At 42.1% G+C, this 21,802-nt stretch overlaps 1 protein-coding gene across 2 annotated transcripts; it reads right to left on the bottom strand.

The window, feature by feature from the left end:
- Positions 1-888: 888 nt before the first annotated feature.
- LOC115163004 (G-protein coupled receptor 4) lies at positions 889-21,009 on the bottom strand. Of its 2 annotated transcripts, none has more exons than XM_029714566.1 (2): positions 19,183-21,009; positions 889-2,944 (listed from the first exon to the last, which is right to left on the bottom strand). In XM_029714566.1, the coding sequence occupies exon 2, from the start codon at positions 2,913-2,915 to the stop codon at positions 1,911-1,913; it is 1,005 nt and encodes a 334-aa protein (XP_029570426.1). In that variant the 5' UTR covers positions 2,916-2,944; positions 19,183-21,009; the 3' UTR covers positions 889-1,910. The 2 variants fall into 2 exon arrangements, with proteins under 2 accessions (XP_029570426.1, XP_029570425.1); XM_029714565.1 differs by lacking the exon at positions 19,183-21,009 and adding an exon at positions 10,779-11,157.
- Positions 21,010-21,802: the final 793 nt, after the last annotated feature.

The raw sequence follows: 21,802 nt of genomic DNA, 5'->3' as shown, positions 1-21,802 counted from the left end.
AGCTGATGGATATCAGATGGTAAATGTCTCAATCTTTCCTCACGCTTTCTCTCTCTCATTCTGTTTCCCCGGTCTTCTTTCCCTCCCCCACTCTGTCCTTTCTCTCTTTTTCTTTCCTGTCTTCCCCTATCCCCACCTCTCTATTTTCTCTCTCTCTTTTCCAGTATCTCTCTCTATCTCTCCCTTCCACCTAGCTGTCTTTGTCCCTCACATTTAAACACCACTCAAGTCGTCCCTTCACACACACAGAAGGATTATCAGAGAGAGACAGCCACGTGTGGGACTCGCAACCCAAACTCCAAAGAAAACGCCCATCCCTCTCTCTAACTGCAGCAACAAAGATATGACATCGCCGTTTTAATTATTGGCGTGTGGGGCCATCTGTGTTAGCAGCTGTAGATTACGGACTGCGTGTCCGTTTTAATTGCGGCTCCGTTCGCTGTATTTTGTAGTATGTTAGCTGTCAGTGAGGCGGACTGGAGCCGTGCTCTCCGTGAGCCACAGCGTCTCCAGAGTTTTCTGTTTTAGCTTTTCTCATCAGCACCAGAGCGCTCTTATCCAGACCGTAAGGACCATAGGGACCAGCACTAGGATGGGAACCATGAGCCCTACAAATACCCTACCCTACCGCCAACCAGGGAACAGAGGGACTATGTCCCATCCCCACAGCCACATCACACTCCTTCATTAAAGCGGGGGCCTACAGTGATCTCTCATGTTCGAAACACAAGTTAAAAAGATGTACTAACTCAGTTGATGAGGAAGTTCATTATCTTCCAGTACTGTATCTTTGTTCTCTTTTTATATTTGACCTTGAGAGACTGAGAGAGGAACTGATTTAACCCATAATGGAATTTTACGTGTAAACATAAGAAAAACATATGCAAATTTGGGTAGCTTCCTTTTTTGTTTATTGGATGAACATTGTCAACATGTCTTCAATGTCCAGTACTGTATTTTCTGGGATTTCAACACCAGCATTGTTTATTACATAGATTTTGTTTAGGATAAATATGAAATTGAACAATGTTCTCATTTATGTCGGTCCACATAACAGGCAAATTAGAATATAAAGGTTCATGTGTAAACCAAGCATGTATCAATAAAAATCTGTGGCAGACCTGAAGAGATACAAGGGCCCTTGAAGCGGAACGACCCTGTAACATAAAGCCAGAACAGACAGCCTTTGAAAGGCTTTTCCATACCAATGAGGACAGGCATTAATTGAAAGCTCCAATTAAAAGAACATGATGCATATGAATGAATATCCATCCTCATCACCAAGCAGGATATTAGAAAAACTACACAAAGGCTGCAGTCCTTTTCTTTGAACATTTTAAGGACAACCTGATTGACTGATTGTCCATGAAAGTGGGTTGATATGAAGGAACATGTTATTGAAGTCACACAGACAAACATGCTGTCCTTTTTACAATGTGCACGGAAGGGATTTACTGCAATAGATGAAGGGCATAAATACAACAGACACACTCACAGTTACATGTAATCTGATTACAAAAGAACTGTAAGTGTAAAAAATTACGTTACCATCAAAAATATCTGTAATCATATTACAGATATTTTGGAAAACTAGTTGATTACTTCTTAGATTACTTTTCAATTCAGAAAGGATGTTGTTTTCTCAATGGTATTCAATTCAGTATTGAAAAAGCATCAGTTTGTTCCACCTGAGCGAGTCAGGGATCACTATGATGACACACCAAATGCGTTTGATGAATCCTTTTTGTCTTCTTCTAATGCCTCTTAAAGGGAAAGTAATCCAAAAGTAACAGTTTGGGTAATTGAAAAGTAACGTTACTGATTACAATTTTGGACAGGTAACTAGTAACTGTAATTGACTACATTTAGAAAGTAACCTACCCAACCCTGCACACAAACACTGTATGTAATCAGATCATGCTTGTATGTGTCTTCCATGTTACTGCGATGACGGAACTGTCTTTATCCCTTTGACTCTTTCTGTTCCCACAGCAGCACAGTCTCATGTCCTCCCTCACTCCGTTACTGACCAGCACATACAGCACTGGGTCCACCACACTGTTCAGGCTGGACAGGGCCAGCGTGCACAAGAAGGGGAAGTGCATGATCTCCTCAAACTCACAGTACCTCTGTTCGTCCATATAGTAGTAGGCCAGGGAACGGGTCAGCAGGAGGAGATGGTAGGGGGCGAAGCACACAGAGAAGATCCCCATCACCCCGAAGGAGAGCAGCCGTACCTTCCTCTTAACCTGCTCCCCCAGCCCCTCGCTCTGCTTCACCTGGCCCAGGATCCTCCAGTAACAGAGCCCCAACACCAGCAGGGGCAGCAGGAAGCCAATACCCACCCGCAGCAGGTTGAACAGGGCCACGGGCTTTGGCATAGGGTAGGTCTCGTAGCAGCGGTCAAGCTTGTCGTCGTGGGCGTCCTGCAGGTTGTCCTTGAACAGCACCAGGCTGTGTGCGGACATGACAGCCGCGCACAGAACCAGACACAGCACCCAGGCGTAGCGTATACTGCGGAAGGCCTTGGACCTCAGGGGGTAGGTGATGGCCAGGTAGCGGTCCACAGAGATGCAGCACAGCAGGTAGATGCTAAGGTACATGTTGGAGTAGTAGAAGAAGCCGGCCACGCTGCAGGAGAGGCTGCCCAGGCTCCAGTGGTGGTCCCGGTGGTAGTAGTTGATCCAGAGAGGCATGGTGAGGATATAGAGTATGTCAGACAGGGACAGGTTGAGCAGGAATACCCCAAGGACGTTCTGGCTGCGGACCTGCTGGACAATGGGGCCAAGGGTCAAGAGGTTAAAGGCCAAGCCCAGGATAAAGGCCAGGATGTAGATGCCCATCAGGAAGTCACTGATAGGGCTTTGAGAGATTGTCACGCAAGTAAAGTTTGTTTTATCCATCTGTTTCTCCATCTTTGTTCCGGTCCAAACTGGAGTAGTTCCTGAAAAGACAAAGAAGTATATTTTGTATGTAATTCATGTAAAATAAAATATAGTTTGAATCGCTTGTTATGTATGAACCCTGATCAGAAAAGCTTGATTATCACATCTGTGCATTTTTTCCCCCTTTATTTAATCAGGAGACTTTCCTATGTAGTCTCTTTTACAAGGCCATGACTCATGAATGAGACAGACTAGTCTCTCTTTCCTTGAACTTCCTATAGTCTAATTCATCAGAAAGTTACTCACATAGGGCTCTATTCAATCCACGTCGCGGAAGTTCAAATTTATAGCGTGATTGGAATTTAAAGGGGCTCCCGAGTGGCGCAGTGGTCTAAGACACTACACCTCAGAATAAGAAGCATCACTGCAGTACCTGGTTCAAAATCCAGGCTACATCACATCCGGCTGTGATTGGGAGTCCCATAGGGATGGTTATCTAAGCATACCTCTTTACATGTTCAATTTTAATGAGGTTGTCATTCTGACTGTTGTAAATCTTACATCTCAATATACTGCACTAACATGCCTAGGATTTTACATCCAAATTACCACACAGTACATGGAATGATAATACACGTCATCAATACAGGCATATATCATGGCATCATAATTAATACACAAATAACATATTATCATAAGGTGACAGATTACATTTAAACAAAGTATTTTTCTACATATCTCAGCATACCTCCTGACTGGTGGTTATTTTTTTTAAAGAAACAAAACATTATTTTCTGCTTCTCTGCTAAAATCTGGATAAAATATAGAAAGGTTTAGCCGAGACCGTATTCGAGGTAAACGCTGCATATATCGGGTCATTTGGAAATGACATTACATTTTATATTGCGGAATCTGTAACGCTTCAGCTTTACAAATTCAATAGAGCCCATAAAGTATGCCATAGAGGCAAATGAAAATAAACCCACAATACTGTATAACATATCCATTGAACACAGTTGAACTCATCCCTCAAAATATGACACCCTCTTACTCACAATCATGTTAAAAAATCCCAGTATCCAGCTCATCATACTTTTCTCCAACCCCATTTCGTTAACAAAATCATTAATGTGTCAAAAAGACACTTTTGACTATCCACTCTAACACAGTCAAAACTGTAACATACTATTTTAGCTTCGTAATGGGCTCTGGATGAAAAATATGAGTCTACCCTTCAAGAGTGGGTCTCTGGGGTTTACTAAAAGTCTGACAGATATCTAAACTAGATGCCCTCAATCTCACACAAATTATCATGGAACCTACCAGGTACAACCCTAAATCCATAAACACGGGCACCCTCATAGATGTCATCCTGACCAACCTGCCCTCTAAATACACCTCTGCTGTCTTCAACCAGGATCTCAGCGATCACTGCCTCATTGCCTGCGTCCGTAATGGGTCCGCGGTCAAACGACCACCCCTCATCACTGTCAAACGCTCCCTAAAACACTTCAGCGAGCAGGCCTTTCTAATCGACCTGACCCGGGTATCCTGGAAGGATATAGACCTCATTCCGTAAGTAGAGGATGCCTTGTTATTCTTTAAAAGTGCTTTCCTCGCCATCTTAAATAAGCATGCCCCATTAAAAAAATGTATAACCAGGAACAGATATAGCCCTTGGTTCACTCCAGACCTGACTGCCCTTGACCAGCACAAAAACATCCTGTGGCGTACTGCATAAGCATCAAATAGCCCCCGCGATATGCAACTTTTAAGGGAAGTTTGGAGCCAATATACACAAGCAGTTAGGAAAGCAAAGGCTAGCTTTTTCAAACAGAAATTTGCATCCTGTAGCACAAGCTCAAAATAGTTCTGGGACACTGTAAAGTCCAGGGAGAATAAGAGCACCTCCTCCCAGCTGCCCACTGCTCTGAGGCTAGGAAACACTGTCACCACCGATAAATCTACGATAATTGAGAATTTCAATAAGCATTTTTCTATGGCTGGCCATGCTTTCCACCTGGCTACCCCTACCCCGGTCAACAGCTCTGCACCCCCCACAGCAACTTGCCCAAGCCTCCCCCATTTCTCCTTCACCCAAATCCAGATAGCTGATGTTCTGAAAGAGCTGCAAAATCTGGACCCCTACAAATCAGCTGGGCTAGACAATCTGGACCCTCTCTTTCTAAAATGATCCGCCGCAATTGTTGCAACCCCTATTACTAGCCTGTTCAACCTTTCTTTTGTGTCGTCTGAAATCCCCAAAGATTGGAAAGCTGCTGCGGTCATCCCCCTCTTCAAAGGGGGAGACACTCTAGACCCAAACTGTTACAGACCTTTTTCTATCCTACCCTGCCTTTCCAAGGTCTTCGAAAGCCAAGTTAACAAACAGATCACCAACCATTTCGAATCCCACTGTACCTTCTCCGCTATGCAATCTGGTTTCCGAGCTGGTCATCGGTGCACCTCAGCCACGCTCAAGGTCCTAAACGATATCATAACCGCCATCAATAAAAGACAATACTGTGCAGCCGTATTCATCGACCTGGCCAAGGGTTTGAACTCTGTCAATCACCACATTCTCATCAGCAGACTCAACAGCCTTGGTTTCTCAAATGACTGCCTCGCCTGGTTCACCAACTTCTCCTCAGACAGAGTTCAGTGTGTCAAATCGGAGGGCCTGATGTTCGTACCTCTGGCAGTCTCTATGGGGGTGCCACAGGGTTCAATTGTCGGGCCGACTCTCTTCTCTGTATACATCAATAATGTCGCTCTTGCTGCTGGTGATTCTCTGATCCACCTCTACGCAGACGACACCATTCTGTATACTTCTGACCCTTCTTTGGACACCGTTAACAAACCTCCAGACGAGCTTCAATGCCATACAACACTCCTTCCGTGGCCTCCAACTGCACATTAATGCAAGTAAAACTAAATGCATGCTCTTCAACCGATCGTTGCCAGCACCTGCCCGCCTGTCTAGCATCACTACTCTGGATGGTTCTGACTTAGAATATGTGGACAACTACAAATACCTAGGTGTCTGGTTAGACTGTAAATTCTCCTTCCAGACTCACATTAAGCATCTCCAATCCAAAGTTAAATCTAGAATCAGCTTCCTATTTCACAAACAAAGCATCCTTCACTCATGCTGCCAAACACACCCTCGTAAAACTGACTATCCTACCGATCCTTGACTTCGGCAATGTCATTTACAAAATAGCCTCCAACACTACTCAGCAAATTGGATGCAGTCTATCACAGTGCCGTCCGTTTTGTCACCAAAGCCCCATATACTACCCACCACTGCGACCTGTATGCTCTCATTGGCTGGCCCTCGCTTCATATTCATCGCCAAACCCACTGGCTCCAGGTCATCTATAAGTCTTTGCTAGGTAAAGCCCCACCTTATCACACCCACCCATAGCACGCACTCCAGCAGGTATATTTCACTGGTCACCCCCAAGGCCAACTCCTACTTTGGCTGCCTTTCCTTCCAGTTCTCTGCTGCCAATGACTGGAACGAATTGCAAAAATCACTGAAGCTGGAGATTCATATCTCCCTGACTAACTTTAAGCATCAGCTGTCATAGAAGCTTACAGATCATTGCACCTGTACATAGCCCATCTGTAAATAGCCTACCCAACTACCCCATCCCCATATTGTTATTTTTAATTTTTGCTCCTTTACACCCCAGTATCTCTACTTGCACATTCATCTTCTGCACATCCATCACTCCAGTGTTTAATTGCTAAATTGTAATTATTTCGCCACTATGGCCTATTTATTGCCTTACCTCCCTAATCTTACTTAATTTGCACACACTGTATATAGACTTTTCTATTGTGTTATTGACTGTACGTTGGTTTATTCCATGTGTAACTCTGTGTTGTTTGTGTCGCACTGCTTTGCTTTATCTTGGCCAGGCCGCAGTTGTAAATGAGAACTAGTTCTCAACTGGCCTACCTGGTTAAATAAAGGTGAAATAAAAAAATAAGAAATCGATTTGAGCCTTATTTCAGCGCAACTCGCTAACTCCAAATTGCCTATGAAACTACAGTATCTCCCCACTTTTAACCCTTTTGTGTGAAAAGTTTCACCAATTTCAGGCTTTGTGACTCATCTTTTCCGACCCCCCTCAGTGTACGATAGCAGTTACTGTCATGGGGTTCAGGACCTTATGACTGGACAAAAATGTGTCATGGAAATATTGGCTCCCACCTCCTAACGGGTTTATATTACCTTATGTTAATGCCGCTGCCCAGTAATTGCATCTAAATTTGCCATGGATATTGCTCTGCATGATTTCAAACTGGCTAACTATCTGCTACAGCACAGGTTGTGATTAGTGGGAGAGCATTTGCACTTCCTTGTGACGTCCGATGTGCCAGAGCCAGACTCTGTGATTGGATGAACTAGATATTTGGAGGCATTAAGACTGACAGCAGGACAGTTCGTAGGTTTAATACTTGTTTAAATCCTTTACTTTAATGTAAGGACGGACATACAGTAGTTCTATAGAGTTCATACGGGTTGTTGTGATAATAGCAGGAAGAAATCTGTCCTGCGGCTTTAACTCGGTGATGACATTCGGACTGGTACTACACACTGATAATCAGATCTAAGTGTCTGTCCTAGCTTGCTCCTGAAATAGACAGGCAAGTCTATCACATGAAACAGACATCATCATTAAAATCTAAATCCCAATTAGACTCTGGGAAACATGGTAGCAACAATGTGATGGATATCTATGTTCCTTTCAATACCACATACACCAACATGTTTTTAGATTATTAGTAGCACAATCACATAATTACCTTTTCAGCTTTCTAGTGGAGTAATACAAAGTATAATTGTTTTGCTGTTGATGGCACTAAAAGGTGTTGATTGGTATTGAGGAGTAGTTTGGTTCGAGCTCAAATTGGAGAAAGAATTAGTTATGAAAGATAAGACAGGAAATCATTCAATTTTTATTTATGAGGCTGAGTAGATGATGTTGCTATGTTCCATCCACCTCCTACTCAGGCTTTGTTGTTGTCAGTGTGCAGAAACAGAAGACCCTTAATGGTATAAGTGGATGAGAGGGAGGAAGTTTGATTTCTCATCCAGCTTCACGAATTGAGATGCCATTTGGAAGTAGAGCAAAGTGTGTGTGTGTTGTGCGAGCGGGTGCCAGGCAATGTACAGATGTATGATCTTAATTTGATCCAGTTTGCTAAAGCAGGAAAATAATCCTGCAGCAACAGAAAATGTGACTTATAATGCGAATTTTAATTAATGGACATGGAAGTGGAAATTCCAAACTTCAGAAGCCGTCTTAACCTCAAATACACTACAAGGTGTGCATTTCCTGCATTTCAAAAAAGTTATACTGTTACAGGGTGATCAAATTAAGATCCTAAAGGCTAGGGGGAAAATGGTACTATCTAGAACATAAACGAGTTGTTCGGCTGGCCTCATAGGAGGACCCTTTGGAGAACCCTTTTTGGTTCCAGGTAGAACACTTTTAGTTCCAGCTAGAACCACCTTTAGGGGTCCATGTAGAATCCTTTCCACAGTGGGTTCTATATGGATCCCAAAGGGGTTCTACCTGGAACCAAAAAGGGTTCTCCTATTGGGACAGCCAAAGAACCCTTTTTGGAACCTTTTTTCTAAGTGTACACGTGTAAGTATGGGTGTGTTGGTGTGCATTTGTGGGTGTGGGTAGGCCTATGGGTGTATGTAGCACAGCATGTGTTACGGAAGTTGGCAGTCTCACTAAATTGGCATGAAATGTCATGTGATGTAAAGGTACTCTACAGTATAGAATTAGAATGTTTATCTAGCCTGATAAAGCACTCAATCCTATTCCCTGGTTTAATCCTCGTGGTATTGATCCTAAAAGGTAGTTCTATGGGTGATCCACAGATGTGTCATTAATCTAAGTTCTCACCATGTGGATGACTGAGACATAACATGCAAATTAAAAGAGCCTACCTGACCAATGGTCCATGAGGTGAGATTAGCCGTTCATTACGTACCCGCTAAGACTGAGCATTGACTATGTGATGTTTTCATTTTTACCACGGTAGTCTAAACGCTCATGAATAGGGCAACCTGAGAACTGTATTTTGGTTTGCTGAAAGACTACAGACCTGAAAGACAACTTGTGTAAATCAATAATCAGAATATTATGCTATGCTGGTGTAAATCTAAGGTACTAGTACAGGGTTTCCCAAACTTGGTCCTGGGCCCCCCCTCCCACTGGGGGCACGTTTTGTTTTTTGCCCCACCACTACACAGCTAATTCAAAAAACCAACTCATCATTAAGCTTTGATTAGTTGAATCAAATGTGTAGTGCTAGGGGGGAAATATAAACCCAGAGGGGGGCCCCAGGACCAAGTTTGGAAAACCCTGTACTAGAGCAGGGACTAGTCAGACCATTTGGCCCACAGTAATAATCACTGTGGAATCTATAAACATCTTTTAGTTTCAGAGACATTGGTGGGATAATCATTGCGTTTTCAACATTTTGCCAGCAGCTTGAGGTGCGAGTAACTCTGGTATTCCCCTCGTAGTGACAACGATCACTAATGTTCCGTTGACTCCTAAAAATACATTCATATCGCAGACACATAGTGCATGATACTGTAACACTGTGACCGCTGTGTGTGTGTTCTTGATACTTGCGCTTTTGTGGTTACCCTTCACTCGAACACAGTTCAATTTCCTCTTTCTTTAGAAAAAAATGCTTGCATAATGCCTGTCCAAACTTGTACATGAAGAACACTGGAGGTCTACTTTCTCAGGCAAGCTTTGGTTATGTCTCAAGTTTGACCTGGAGAATGCACTTTAAAAAAAAAAAAAGCTATCTAACCTGTCTCATTAATAAAGCTTTGTGAATATTAGTGTAGCAGGCAACCCTTCATAAGGAGTCTGCAACTTTACATGTTACCTGCCTTGCGTTCTCTCCCACAGGAATCTCCCTCTACTGTATGTCAGATTTAAACACCATCTTGGATAACTCCCTGAGATTGTGGGTGTACTTCCCTCCTTGTATTGTCCGTATTCTCTTAACGTCAAATGAACCTTGCTTAGCACCTAGAAGAGTACATTTGACTGACACTACATGTAATATCTACCCACTGAAGCCATCCTTCCTAGCCCTCTAAAGATGCTTCTAATGTGGATTTCACTTAATTACATCTATCCAGCAGAATGCTAACTTTCTCTTAACCAAACACACAGGCGTGAACTCTCAGACGTCCAGTGACAGCTAAAAGTAAGCTCTCCCAGGTTACAGTCAGTCTCGTGTCCCAACGGTCTCAAAGCATAACTCGTTTGCATCTTTAGAAAAACGTCCTCTTCTTTCTCAATCGGCAGACTGTTCTCCTCCACATTTCCACAGTTCTCAGAATCCACCCTCTGTTTCGCCCTTTAAGCACCTGTGGGAGCAATTTGCTCCCTTCGAACATTGAACCAATCACTGGCTACATTCTCAGACCTCTTTAGTCTAATCATTTAGCAAGGCTGACACACTGCTACAGGCTAGTCATCCTTCTTTTTACCACTGTCATCCTGGGGCCAGAGCAACAGGGAAAGGGGGGAAGGGAGTTCTTTTAGGACCGAATTAAATTAAACTTGTCAGCGCAATCTTTAGGTAGAATATTTAAAAAGCGCGCACCTGCATCTGTGAGGTGATTTGAACTGGTGACCTAAAGGACTCTCCGATCAACTTGAGAGAATATTTGCATGTCTTATCTTCTGAAACCTACAGTGATACTCTGTGTACTAACTTTTAGTGAATGTCTTAACTCCATCGGAGAGGAAAATGTTGACAAAAGCTTTACCATTCTTTCAGCTACACTTTTAATCACTTCTGAGTCCTGACCACCGTTTTAGAAGTCCTTACCTGTCAGTTGTGGGACTTAGCTTGTTGTCGACAATGGTTCTCCAAAGTGGGTCAAGAACTTCTGTCTCCTTCCATAACCCTCATGCACAGGAGATTTCTATTCAGTCAGCCTGAGGGGAGGATTCAGAACATTTGAGGTACCGCCAGACCATCAGAGTCCCACATGATGACAGGAAGAAAGCTGCGACCACTCCAGTTAAAAACACTCTGATGAGAGAAGACAAACGATAGGCTGATGTTTTCAACCCAGTACACGTCCTCTGTGATGGGAAATGCCAACCATTAGCAGTCAGTCCACTCACTGAAGTCAAGATGTCAGACAGACAGCCATGCATGAGAGAGACGGAGAGAGAATAAGTCAGACACAAGAGGAAAAGAGAAGAGGGATGTTTAGGGCTGGAGGGTGGGAGTTTTCTTCAGAATACACGTGCATCTTAAAAGTAATGACTTTAGGGCGGGGGTGGGGGGGGGTAGAGACACAGCTAGACCCCTGTCACACACTAACTCCCTGGCACCTCCAGATAGATCGTTCAAACTGAAACGTTCAACTTGACTGGCAGTCAGGCTGACCACAATGGTAGTTTCCTCCACAAGAGATCACAAAGAAACTAACAAGAGACAAAGAGAGCTAACAGCCGCAGCAGATACTCCAGACATACAGGCATTGTGAGTCAGTAATACAATGGAAGATGACGATCTTGAGATCTGTCTAACGGGCTTTTCCTGTGACGTAGAGGTCCAATACAACACGTCAACTGGAGTGAAAACATCAGTGAAAATGCCGAAATGATTCAACACGGGTCAGGTCGTCCCTAACGTCATCTCTGTACAAGTAGTGAACCACATCTGGGGATCACATGACTTGGACAGCATCTGCCTATTCATACAGGAGGGAGATATGTTTATCACAGTCTGGGAATGGGAAGCGAATATCCTGTATAAACCGACTCTCCCTACACTCTGTGTAAACATTTATCATTCAGTATTTGAATTTTGTCCTGTAATACTCTCTCACCATGCATGTGAGGTTCAATGAGTCACAGCTGTGACAGCATGATTTTTTTTAAATGAACGTTGCTGTAGGGAGGTGTACAGTACAGGAATGCACGAAGGGACAGTGCATTTGGAAAGTATTCAGACCCTTTCAATTTTCCACATTTTGTTACATTACAGCCTTATTCTAAAATGTATTTGATTAATTGTTTTGCTCATCAATCTACCCACAGTTATTTTATTTTTATTTAACAATGTCCCATAATAATAAGGCGAACACAGGTTTTTGGACATTTTTGCAAATGTATTAAAAATAAAAAAAACAGAAATACCTTATTTACATAAGTATTCAAACCGTTTTGCTATGAGACTCTAAATTGAGATCAGGTGCATCCTGTTTCCATTCATCATCCTTGAGATGTTTCTACAACTTGATTGGAGTCCACTTGTGGTAAATCTAATTGATTGGATATGATTTGGAAAGACACATACCTGTCTGTATAAGGTCCCACAGTTGACAGTGCATGTCAGAGCAAAAACCAAGCCATGAGGTCGAAGGATACCCGCCCATCCCCAACACTGCCTGCTAACCAACCAGATTGAGGAGAGCCAGGGCTTAGCACCAACACCACGAGGGTAACATCACAACAAGCACCTGCACCTCCATTACCCCAGCCACTAGTAACAAGCTCCTGAGGACTTGTTGGATCTAACCAAAACTGAACCAGTGAAAGCAGAGTTTATTGGTTCTTGCAAAACGAAATCGCCACCACAGCCAGCAACAACAAATAGACCCCAATCAGTGGTCTTCAAAGATACGGCTGGCCTTTGTCAGCAATGCAGACTTGACTGTTGCCCCTGAAACATGGATGCGGATTAACAGTTGGGACATCTACAGCAATGTGTGAAATTCCTTCTCCACTCTCAAGGGCTTACTCAGTGAACACAGACGCAGCATGTTACATCAACGAAAAGCCTAGCTGGTCCAGCTGGCATATGAACGGGAGCTGACAAGTACATTTCGGCAGGAAGGAGAATGGAATCTAACATTTCTCATGAGGTTCAACACAGCATGGAGGAGGCTGCAACTCGTCTAAATGGTAAGCTACAACCTTTATGGCCCTGGCTACCGTGTCTGAATGATTCATTCGTTGGTTTTCCCTCATGTAAACCTACTTGTTGTTAGGCTCATTTTTTTAATGTAATGTATAGTTTAGGCCTTTGCTTTTTACTTCAATTCATCTTTTAGATTTATCTGTGATTCATAATGTCATTCCTTGCTTTTGCGGGTCTAATTGCTATTGATATATATACCGTTTTGCATTATTTGACGGGTATAAGGACAATGGCCAATGTAGCCTATTGGTTGTGCTCTGAGGTGAGCTGCCAGCACATCTAACATTATCCTTTCATCGAGCTGACTGGCTGTAGCCTTCTGTCCACGGTCCTGAAGGATGTTTACAGTGTGTGCTGTTTTTAATGAGCGCGTCTTGGGCTACCAGTCTTCGTGGGGCTTCTCTTCGATGTCTTGTGCTTTCTTGTGTGCAAAATGACAAGACAGTTGTTGTGTATATGGCTGCATTTCAGATAGGCCTCCATTTTTTGGTCCATTTTGTATGTAGGACCCATACCGTGTGTAGCCTACTAAAACAAGTAGGCCAAGTTTCACTCGGTTCTTATTCATTTGCATTACAGTTATTGTGTGATAGTATTGACCACTTTTACAATGGCCTATGATAACAATATAGCCTACGTTCTCACCCCTCCCTGCTCTCTTCTATGCCGTTTGTGTGTGTGTTTGTTGCGCTCAGAATGGGAATTTACTAATTTGCGGCAGATTCAAATGAGATACTACCATGTAGAACATTTTACATCAGCTATGACTGTAGAAAATTTTACATCGGCTATGACTGTAGAACATTTTACATCGGCTATGACTGTAGAACATTTTACATCGGCTATGACTGTAGAACATTTTACATCGGCTATGACTGTAGAACATTTTACATCGGCTATGACTGTAGAACATTTTACATTGGCTATGACTGTAGAACATTTTACATCGGCTATGACTGTAGAACATTTTACATCGGCTATGACTGTAGAACATTTTACATCAACTATGACTGTAGAACAAGCACTTACTTTGATTGAGTTTGCTTTCCTGAAAATATTGTGCACCTGGAGAAGTGGCGGCTTGGTTACGATCATTGCAAAGTGTCTCAAATTCGACAGAAATATAGCCTATACTTCTAATGATTAAAGTCCAAGCTATGAAGCCTATAAGAATATTTTAGAAACTAGTGGTGCTCATCCTGTCGAGCTGATCGATCTGTGCATGTTGGTAGCCTAGTGGTTAGAGCGTTGGGCCATCAACCGAAAGGTTGCTAGATTGAATCCCCGAGTAAGGCAGTTAACCCACTGTTCCTAGGCCGTCATTATAAATATGAATTTGTTATTTAACTGACTTGCCTAGTTAAATAATATATATATTTTTTTTAAAGCCACAAATGATGCGTGGGCCTACTGCATCTACAGCTGCATTTCGGATACCCATGTCCTAGTGGGGCACATATCCTTCTTGCAACCCAGTCTCTCTTTAAGGATGTACATATATGTACAAATTAAGACCGGGTTGCTTTCTTGTGTCATTCTATTAAATGGCGGTTGTTGATGTCCACGGCTACATTTCAGATACATTTTTGTATCTTGTGTTATTAACCTTGTGTTATTAGGGCTGTAACGCAATACTAGTTATGTCCCCTCCGGTATGCCATCCTGGAGCCAGGCCTGGAGAGCGAGAGAGAGAGAGGGGAAAAGGTGAGCGAAAATATTTCAATTTACATTTTTCTGCGGACAACATGTCTCCTTGACCCACCTCTGCTCTCCTCCCTGAATTCAGTTAGCTCCTGCTGCCTGTGTCTGCCAAAACTCTGCACTGCACCATACAGTAGTTATGGTGATGCCTGTCTCCTGTAACATTCTGTAACAGTTAGCATCAAGGTCATCTGTACTTAGCAAGTAGGAACATTTCATTTGGGTAGAAATGTCATGAAAAAGATTGGTGACGATCTTACTCTACTCTGAGTGCACAACTGTGAGTGTATATGTCCGTCCATGCCTTTTGATGTTTTGAGATATTATAAATACGATGTGAATGTATTACTAAGGCCTAGATTGAATCAGATGACGTGTTAACGTGTGATAGCAGACACCCACATAGGGCATATTCTGGCTGTGCATGAGGTGGAATTGTGTTGGAGCACTCAATTCCGTGAGCAGCTGCTCTTGCATCATTTTCATGAAGCCACACCTGCCTCACTCATATTTGAAGTTCAGAATGAGTAAGTGTAGGCTACATAGAAATAATGACTCTCAAATTGAAAAATCATTCAACTAAATAATGAGGGTTTCATTCATCTTAATGGAGGTGTAGATTACATCTCACATTCCAGTGCTTTAACTTGTTTACAAGGCTGCATGGGATTTCTGTTAATGTGACTCTGTGCAGCCAATGGCAATGTCTGCTTTAGGAGCCACTTGTAGATTTGACATCTCTAATATAGTTCCACCTCTTACACCGCCAAAACAACGCTATGCGATTGTCAGCTAAAGCGAATCTGATTGAATAGAGCTCTTAATACATTGTAGCCCAGAGGAGAAACTGATATCTCAGGGATTCTTGAAAGACGGGACGAGAGAGAGAGCTACACTACCATTCAAAGGTTTTGGGTCACTTAGAAATGTCCTTGTTTTTGAAAGAAAAGCAAAAGAAAATTGTCCATTAAAATAACATAAAATTGATCAGAAATACTGTGTAGACATTGTTAATGTTGTAAATGACTATTGTAGCTGGAAACGGCTGATTCTGAATGGAATATCTACATAGGCTTACAGAGGCACATTATCAGCAACCATCACTCCTGTGTTACAATGGCACGTTGAGTTAGTTAATCTATGTTTATAATTTTAAAGGGTAATTGATCATTAGAAACCCATTTTGCAATTATGTTAGCACAGCTGAAAACTGTTGTCCTATTTAAAGAAGCAATAAAACTGTACTTCTTTAGACTAGTTGAGTATCTGGAGCATCAGCATTTGTGGGTTCGATTACAGGCTCAAAATGGCCAGAAACAAAGACCTTTCTTCTGAAACTCGTCAGTCTATCCTTGTTCTGAGAAATGAAGGCTATTCCATGCGAGAAATTGCCAAGAAACTGAAAATCTCGTACAACGCTGTGTACTACTCCCTTCACAGAACAGCGTAAACTGGCTCTAACCAGAATAGAAAGAGTGGGAGGCCCCGGTCTACAACTGAGCAAGAAGATAAGTACATTAGAGTGTCTAGTTTGAGAAACAGATGCCTCACAAGTCCTTAACTGGCAGCTTCATGAAATAGTACCCGCAAAACACCAGTCTCAAAGTCAACAATGAAGAGGCGACTCTGGGATGCTGACCTTCTAGGCAGAGTTGGAAAGAAAAAGCCATATCTCAGACTGGCCAATAAGAAGAAAAGATTAAGATGGATTAAAGATCACATACACTGGACAGAGGAACTCTGCCTAGAAGTCCAGTATCCCGGAGTCACCTCTTCACGGTTGACGTTGAGACTGGTGTTTTGATGGTACTGTTTAATGAAGCTGCCAGAAAAATGTCGCCAATACAAAAGGGGAAACTAACAAAGAGTCACTGACAACAACCAAAATGAAACGTGGGGTTTTAGGAGGGGCGTCCACTGAAAGTTGACTAGCCACAACACTTTTTTGGAGAGTTTGATGGTAGGATAATTTTCTCTGGGTATAAAGCTGACATGGAAATGATATTGAAAATATTTTGAAAAATCCAAAAGGAAATCTTTCCCCTAATAAAATCCCCCTAAATGTTTAAGGTCAAATAATGTAACCAAATACAAAAATGTCAACTAGAAAAAAAAGTTCCCCTGTAGGACAAGGAATGTCCCAACTTTCAAGAATCCCTGCTCTACAGTTACCAATAGTGTCAACTTTGCCAATTACATCTGCAGCAAATGTCACAGATGTCGTAGGGTAGAGACCAAGACGCAGCGGGAAAATGTACACTCATCTTTTTATTTAGGTGAAGAAGGAAAACACATAAACGTATACAAAACAAACTTGACAGTCTTGTCAGGCAAACAGCTAAACAAGAACAATCTCCCACAAAAACCCATGAAAAACAAACTCCTAATTATAGGACCCTCAATCAGAGGCAACAATAACCAGCTGCCTCCAATTGAAGGTCCAACCCCAATTAACTAAACATAGAAATACAAAAAACTAGATAGAACATAGAAAATATACTAACATAGAACAATGACTAACAAACCCCGGACTAATAAATCAAATACCCCTCTACCTAAACACATACACAAAGCACACCCTGAACCACATAAAACAAACACCCCCTGCCACGTCCTGACCAAACTACAATAACAAATAACCCCTATACTGGTCAGGACGTGACAGTTGTGCAAAATATGATCTTGGACAAGATGTCTCTACCGTGTAATCTAGGTTGGTAACAGGGCATTGTGTGTTTTCTGTCTGAACACATTTAAGACTGAATAGACCAATCACTGACATCCATCACCACTAGTCTAATGGCCATCTAATTTCCCTGAATGGTTAAAAAAGTGAACTTACCCATGTTTATAATCTTCTCTAAATCTAACACATCACCTTTTTAGTGCCTGGAAACAGCTACTGGTCACAGATACACATAGGGGCACAGAATTCACCATGGCACCATCATGCTACTTATGATTCTAGCCACATCACCCTGGCTGACAGTCCGCAGAGCAGCTGGTGCCAAGTCGAGTCCTGTGTTAGCTAACCAGGGACTATTTTTCTGATGACTGCAGCTGTCCAATCACAGCTGTATGGTAAACAAGCCCTCAGCTTGGAGGGCAGACAGCTCTGCTTTGATTACACATACTTCAGCTTCACATATCTTTACGCAGTTTGTTCATCTCACTCTCACTTTTTTTTTTAATCTGTATTTCTTTTTTGCAGATAAATAGTTGATGAATCATGATGCATTTAACCTCCAGCGTGAGACTATTTCTCTTTTGTAAAGTGTAGTTGGTATTTTAGAGCAAAACAACTTGTCACGTGTATCCATGTTATACTCTATTTTGTGTCCATATTTTGTTTGAGCTGGAAAAATATGGTAATGGACAGGTCGTTTATTCTTACACATGATTTGTGCTTAGTACAGTAACCTAAGCTGAAGTCTTTCCATTATAAGTTCCACTTGCTTTGCCAAAATAGTTGTCTACAACATACATTTAACATTTGTTATGAAGTCTTAAATCAATATGGCTGTACGTTCCTTGGGTCAAAACGGGGAAATATAAACCCATTATTATAAACTATGTAGGATAAGATGCATGGATGCACAGAGGTGAGCGCTGGCCTGGTCTGTTTCTGAGATACAGTATATGTGAGAGGCTAGAATCTCTACGGGATTACTTATAAGAGCCGGACTAGAATATTCCCGGCAAGAGGAAGCCACGGCAAGTCAATAGAATGGCCTTTATGCATTAAGTGGAACTTCAGACCCTTACATTTTCCTTTCACTAACATGAATATTTATTTGGTTTTCATGTCAGTTTGGTTATATCTGTTGTTCCATGGTTGAATGTCACAATGACATCCAGCACTGTACTTTTTGGAATAAAATAGTTTGTGTAGGTGTGTCTGTGCTTGTGTCCGTGTGTGTGTGTGTTTCCGTGTGTCTGTGTGCGTGCGTGTGATGACTCCTAACTCATGACCATGTTTGGCGTTGTACCGAGACGAAACTGAGCTAGTCTAAAATGTATACTGTAGGCCTATTGTCTGTTGCCATGGCAGCTAAAAGTCTAGGCAGAGTCCTATCATTGAAATACCCCCTTCCATAACTTGACTGTGAAGGGACCATCTTTCTGGATCACGTCGCATAAGTATGGGTTTCATACCTGGGTTAAAATACTATTTAGTGTATTTAAATTACTTTCAAAGACATTTTGGTTTACTTATATATTGTTTTTATTGAAAAGACAGTTGAATATTGGAATGTATTTGGAAATTCACTTGGAAAGTATTTGAAAATACTGAAATACCCTCACTCAAATACACTCCCATTCATTTAACCCTGGTATTTGAAAATAGGATTTGAAATAAGTATTAAAATACACTTTCAAATAGTAGGCTTTTCATAGGAAATTATTTAACAGATCTTTCAAATACTTCCAATAGAAGTAGTTGATTATTTGAAAATACTCAAATACACAGAAAATACATATTTAAATAACAAATACTGAAGTATTTGAACTCATGTTTGATGGGTTTATTGCTGCCACCAATAAGTTCAGAGTGTAATGTCCTTTTTACCTGCTGTGTGAGATGGCCACTTACCAACCAGTAGGAGTAACAAGTGTCCCTGTGTCAGACCCAGCAGGCTAGTGAAGAACTCTCACCATCCAGTTTGGTCCTGTGTAGCTAAGTCGGTCGAGCATGGGGGCTCGCAACGTCAAGAGTCGTGGTTTCAATTCCTGCTGGGTCCACCATATGCAAATGTCAAATAAGCATCTGCTAAATGGTGTGTATATATATAGCAGGTACTTTCCTTCACAGCTGGCCACAAGGCTCTCATAATATGCCTGTGTAGAATAATGCAAAAAGCTGGCTTTGTATCCTGACAAGCAGCACAAGTGTCAAACTCATTTCATGGAGGGACAAGTGTCTGCGGTTTTCTCTCCTCCATTGTACATGATTGATCAATTCAGGTCACTGATTAGTTAGGAAATCCCCTTACCTGGTTGTCGAGGTCTAAATTGGACACAAACTGAAAGAAAATGAGGATCAACAGACACTCGGCCCAGCATGGAATGAGTTTTACACCACCCCCTTCTAAACCATGAGAATTGAATGGAAGGGGGTTGGAAGCCATGTCTATCCGAAGCCCCAGTTCTCTCCCACCTGTCCTTATGTAGTATGGCATTTACACTCGTTATCTAGGAGAGCTGATTGACAGGCTGTGAAAAGGCCTTGGAAGCGGGACCCCCCAAATGGGATGAAGATGTATTAAGTAGGCAGATATTGGCCTGTCAATCAGAAGGGGAGAAAACATCTTACGAGCAAAATCTCATCCATACATGTTGATTATTAAGCATTGTCGACGCGCTCTCTCTCTCTCCCTCTGTATTTCTCTCTCTCAATCTGTCATTCAATCCACATACTGTATATGTTGCAGTGTGATGGAAACTCTGAGCAGATAATGTCGGATGAGCGCGGCTGATGCATGTCACGAAAATGTACTCGCTAAGGACGCAATTTGATATAGATATGAGTGGTATGCATAACCATCATTATTCACCCCTATAATTCTCTCTAGTCTTCCATATTTCCCCCTAATCTTCCATGTCAATGTTCAAGATGCAACGCGCTGAATAAATGACACAGAGGAAAAAATGGTACGTCAAGGTTTGTACTGATGTTACATATAAATGCTGGGATCTTCAATAGGTTTACATTCTCCAAGCATACATCGATTACACTGCATAAAGATATGGTTATACGTGTACATAATAGTCCTTCATAACTATGCTTTTCTTCTAGACAAATCTACTTCACATGGACTTGCAACTTGTTGACATGCTAGGTTCATAGTCAGTAATCAATATCATAGCCCTCCTCCCACACTTTAACATTGACTCCAGAGATAGGCAGTTTGTTGTCTTTCGACTGTATCTAAAAGAGCAATAGCATTTTCCCCACTGTCCATTGGTGTTTAATGGTGTCCATGACAAACTATTCAGAAAAAGTCCACATTGCCTTCATTATAACAGTGTATGTCTACAGGTCTAGGACCCCCTGGAACCACCATGGCTTGTGAATTAGCACTTCCGTTGATGAGCAGTCTCTAGTCTTCTCTAATAGGTCATCATCAATAATGGCGTTGCACCAACCAGGACAGTACAGTGCATTTTTCCTATTTTGTTGCATTACAACCTGTAATTGAAATGGATTTTTATTTGGATTTCATGTAATGGACATACACAAAATAGTCCAAATTGGTGAAGTGAAAAAACAAAAAACGGAAAAGCTGTGTGTGCATACGTATTCACCCCCTTTCCTACGAAGCCCCTAAATAAGATCTGGTGCAACCAATTACCTTCAGAAGTCACATAATTAGATAAATAAAGTCCACCTGTGTGCAATCTAAGTGGCACATGATCTGTCACATGTTCTCAGTATATATACGCCTGTTCTGAAAGGCCCCAGAGTCTGCAACACCACTAAGCAAGGGGCACCACCAAGCAAGCGGCACCATGAAGACCAAGGAGCTCTCCAAACAGGTCAGGGACAAAGTTGTGGAGAAGTACAGATCAGGGTTGGGTTATAAAATAATATCAGAAATGTTGAACATCCCATAGAGCACCATTAAATCCATTATTAAAAATTGGAAGAATATGGCACCACAACAAACCTGCCAAGAGAGGGCCACCCACCAAAACTCAGGGACCGGGCAAGGAGGGCATTAATCAGAGGCAACAAAGAAACCAAAGATAACTCTGAAGGAGCTGCAAAGCTACACAGCGGCGATTGGAGTATCTGTCCATAGAACCACTTTAAGCCATACACTCCACAGAGCTGGGCTTTACGGAAGAGTGGCCAGAAAAAAAAGCCATTGCTTAAAGAAAAAAATAAGCAAACACGTTTGGTGTTTGCCAAAAGGCATATGGGAGAAGGTACTCTGGTCAGATGAGACTAAAATGTAGCTTTTTGACCATCATGGAAAACGCTATGTCTGGCGCAAACCCAACACCTCATCACCCCGAGAACATCATCCCCACAGTGAAGCATGGTGGTGGCAGCATCATGCTGTGGGGATGTTTTTCATCGGCAGGGACTGGGAAACTGGTCAGAATTGAAGGAATGATGGATAGTGCTAAATACAGGGAAATTCTTGAGGGAAACCTGTTTCAGTCTTCCAGAGATTTGAGACTGGGATGGAGGTTCACCTTCCAGCAGG

The sequence above is a fragment of the Salmo trutta genome, chromosome 26, assembly GCF_901001165.1.
Source record: "Salmo trutta chromosome 26, fSalTru1.1, whole genome shotgun sequence".
In the NCBI taxonomy this organism is placed as follows: domain Eukaryota; kingdom Metazoa; phylum Chordata; class Actinopteri; order Salmoniformes; family Salmonidae; genus Salmo; species Salmo trutta.
This window is presented reverse-complemented; position numbering and strand designations above follow the sequence as displayed.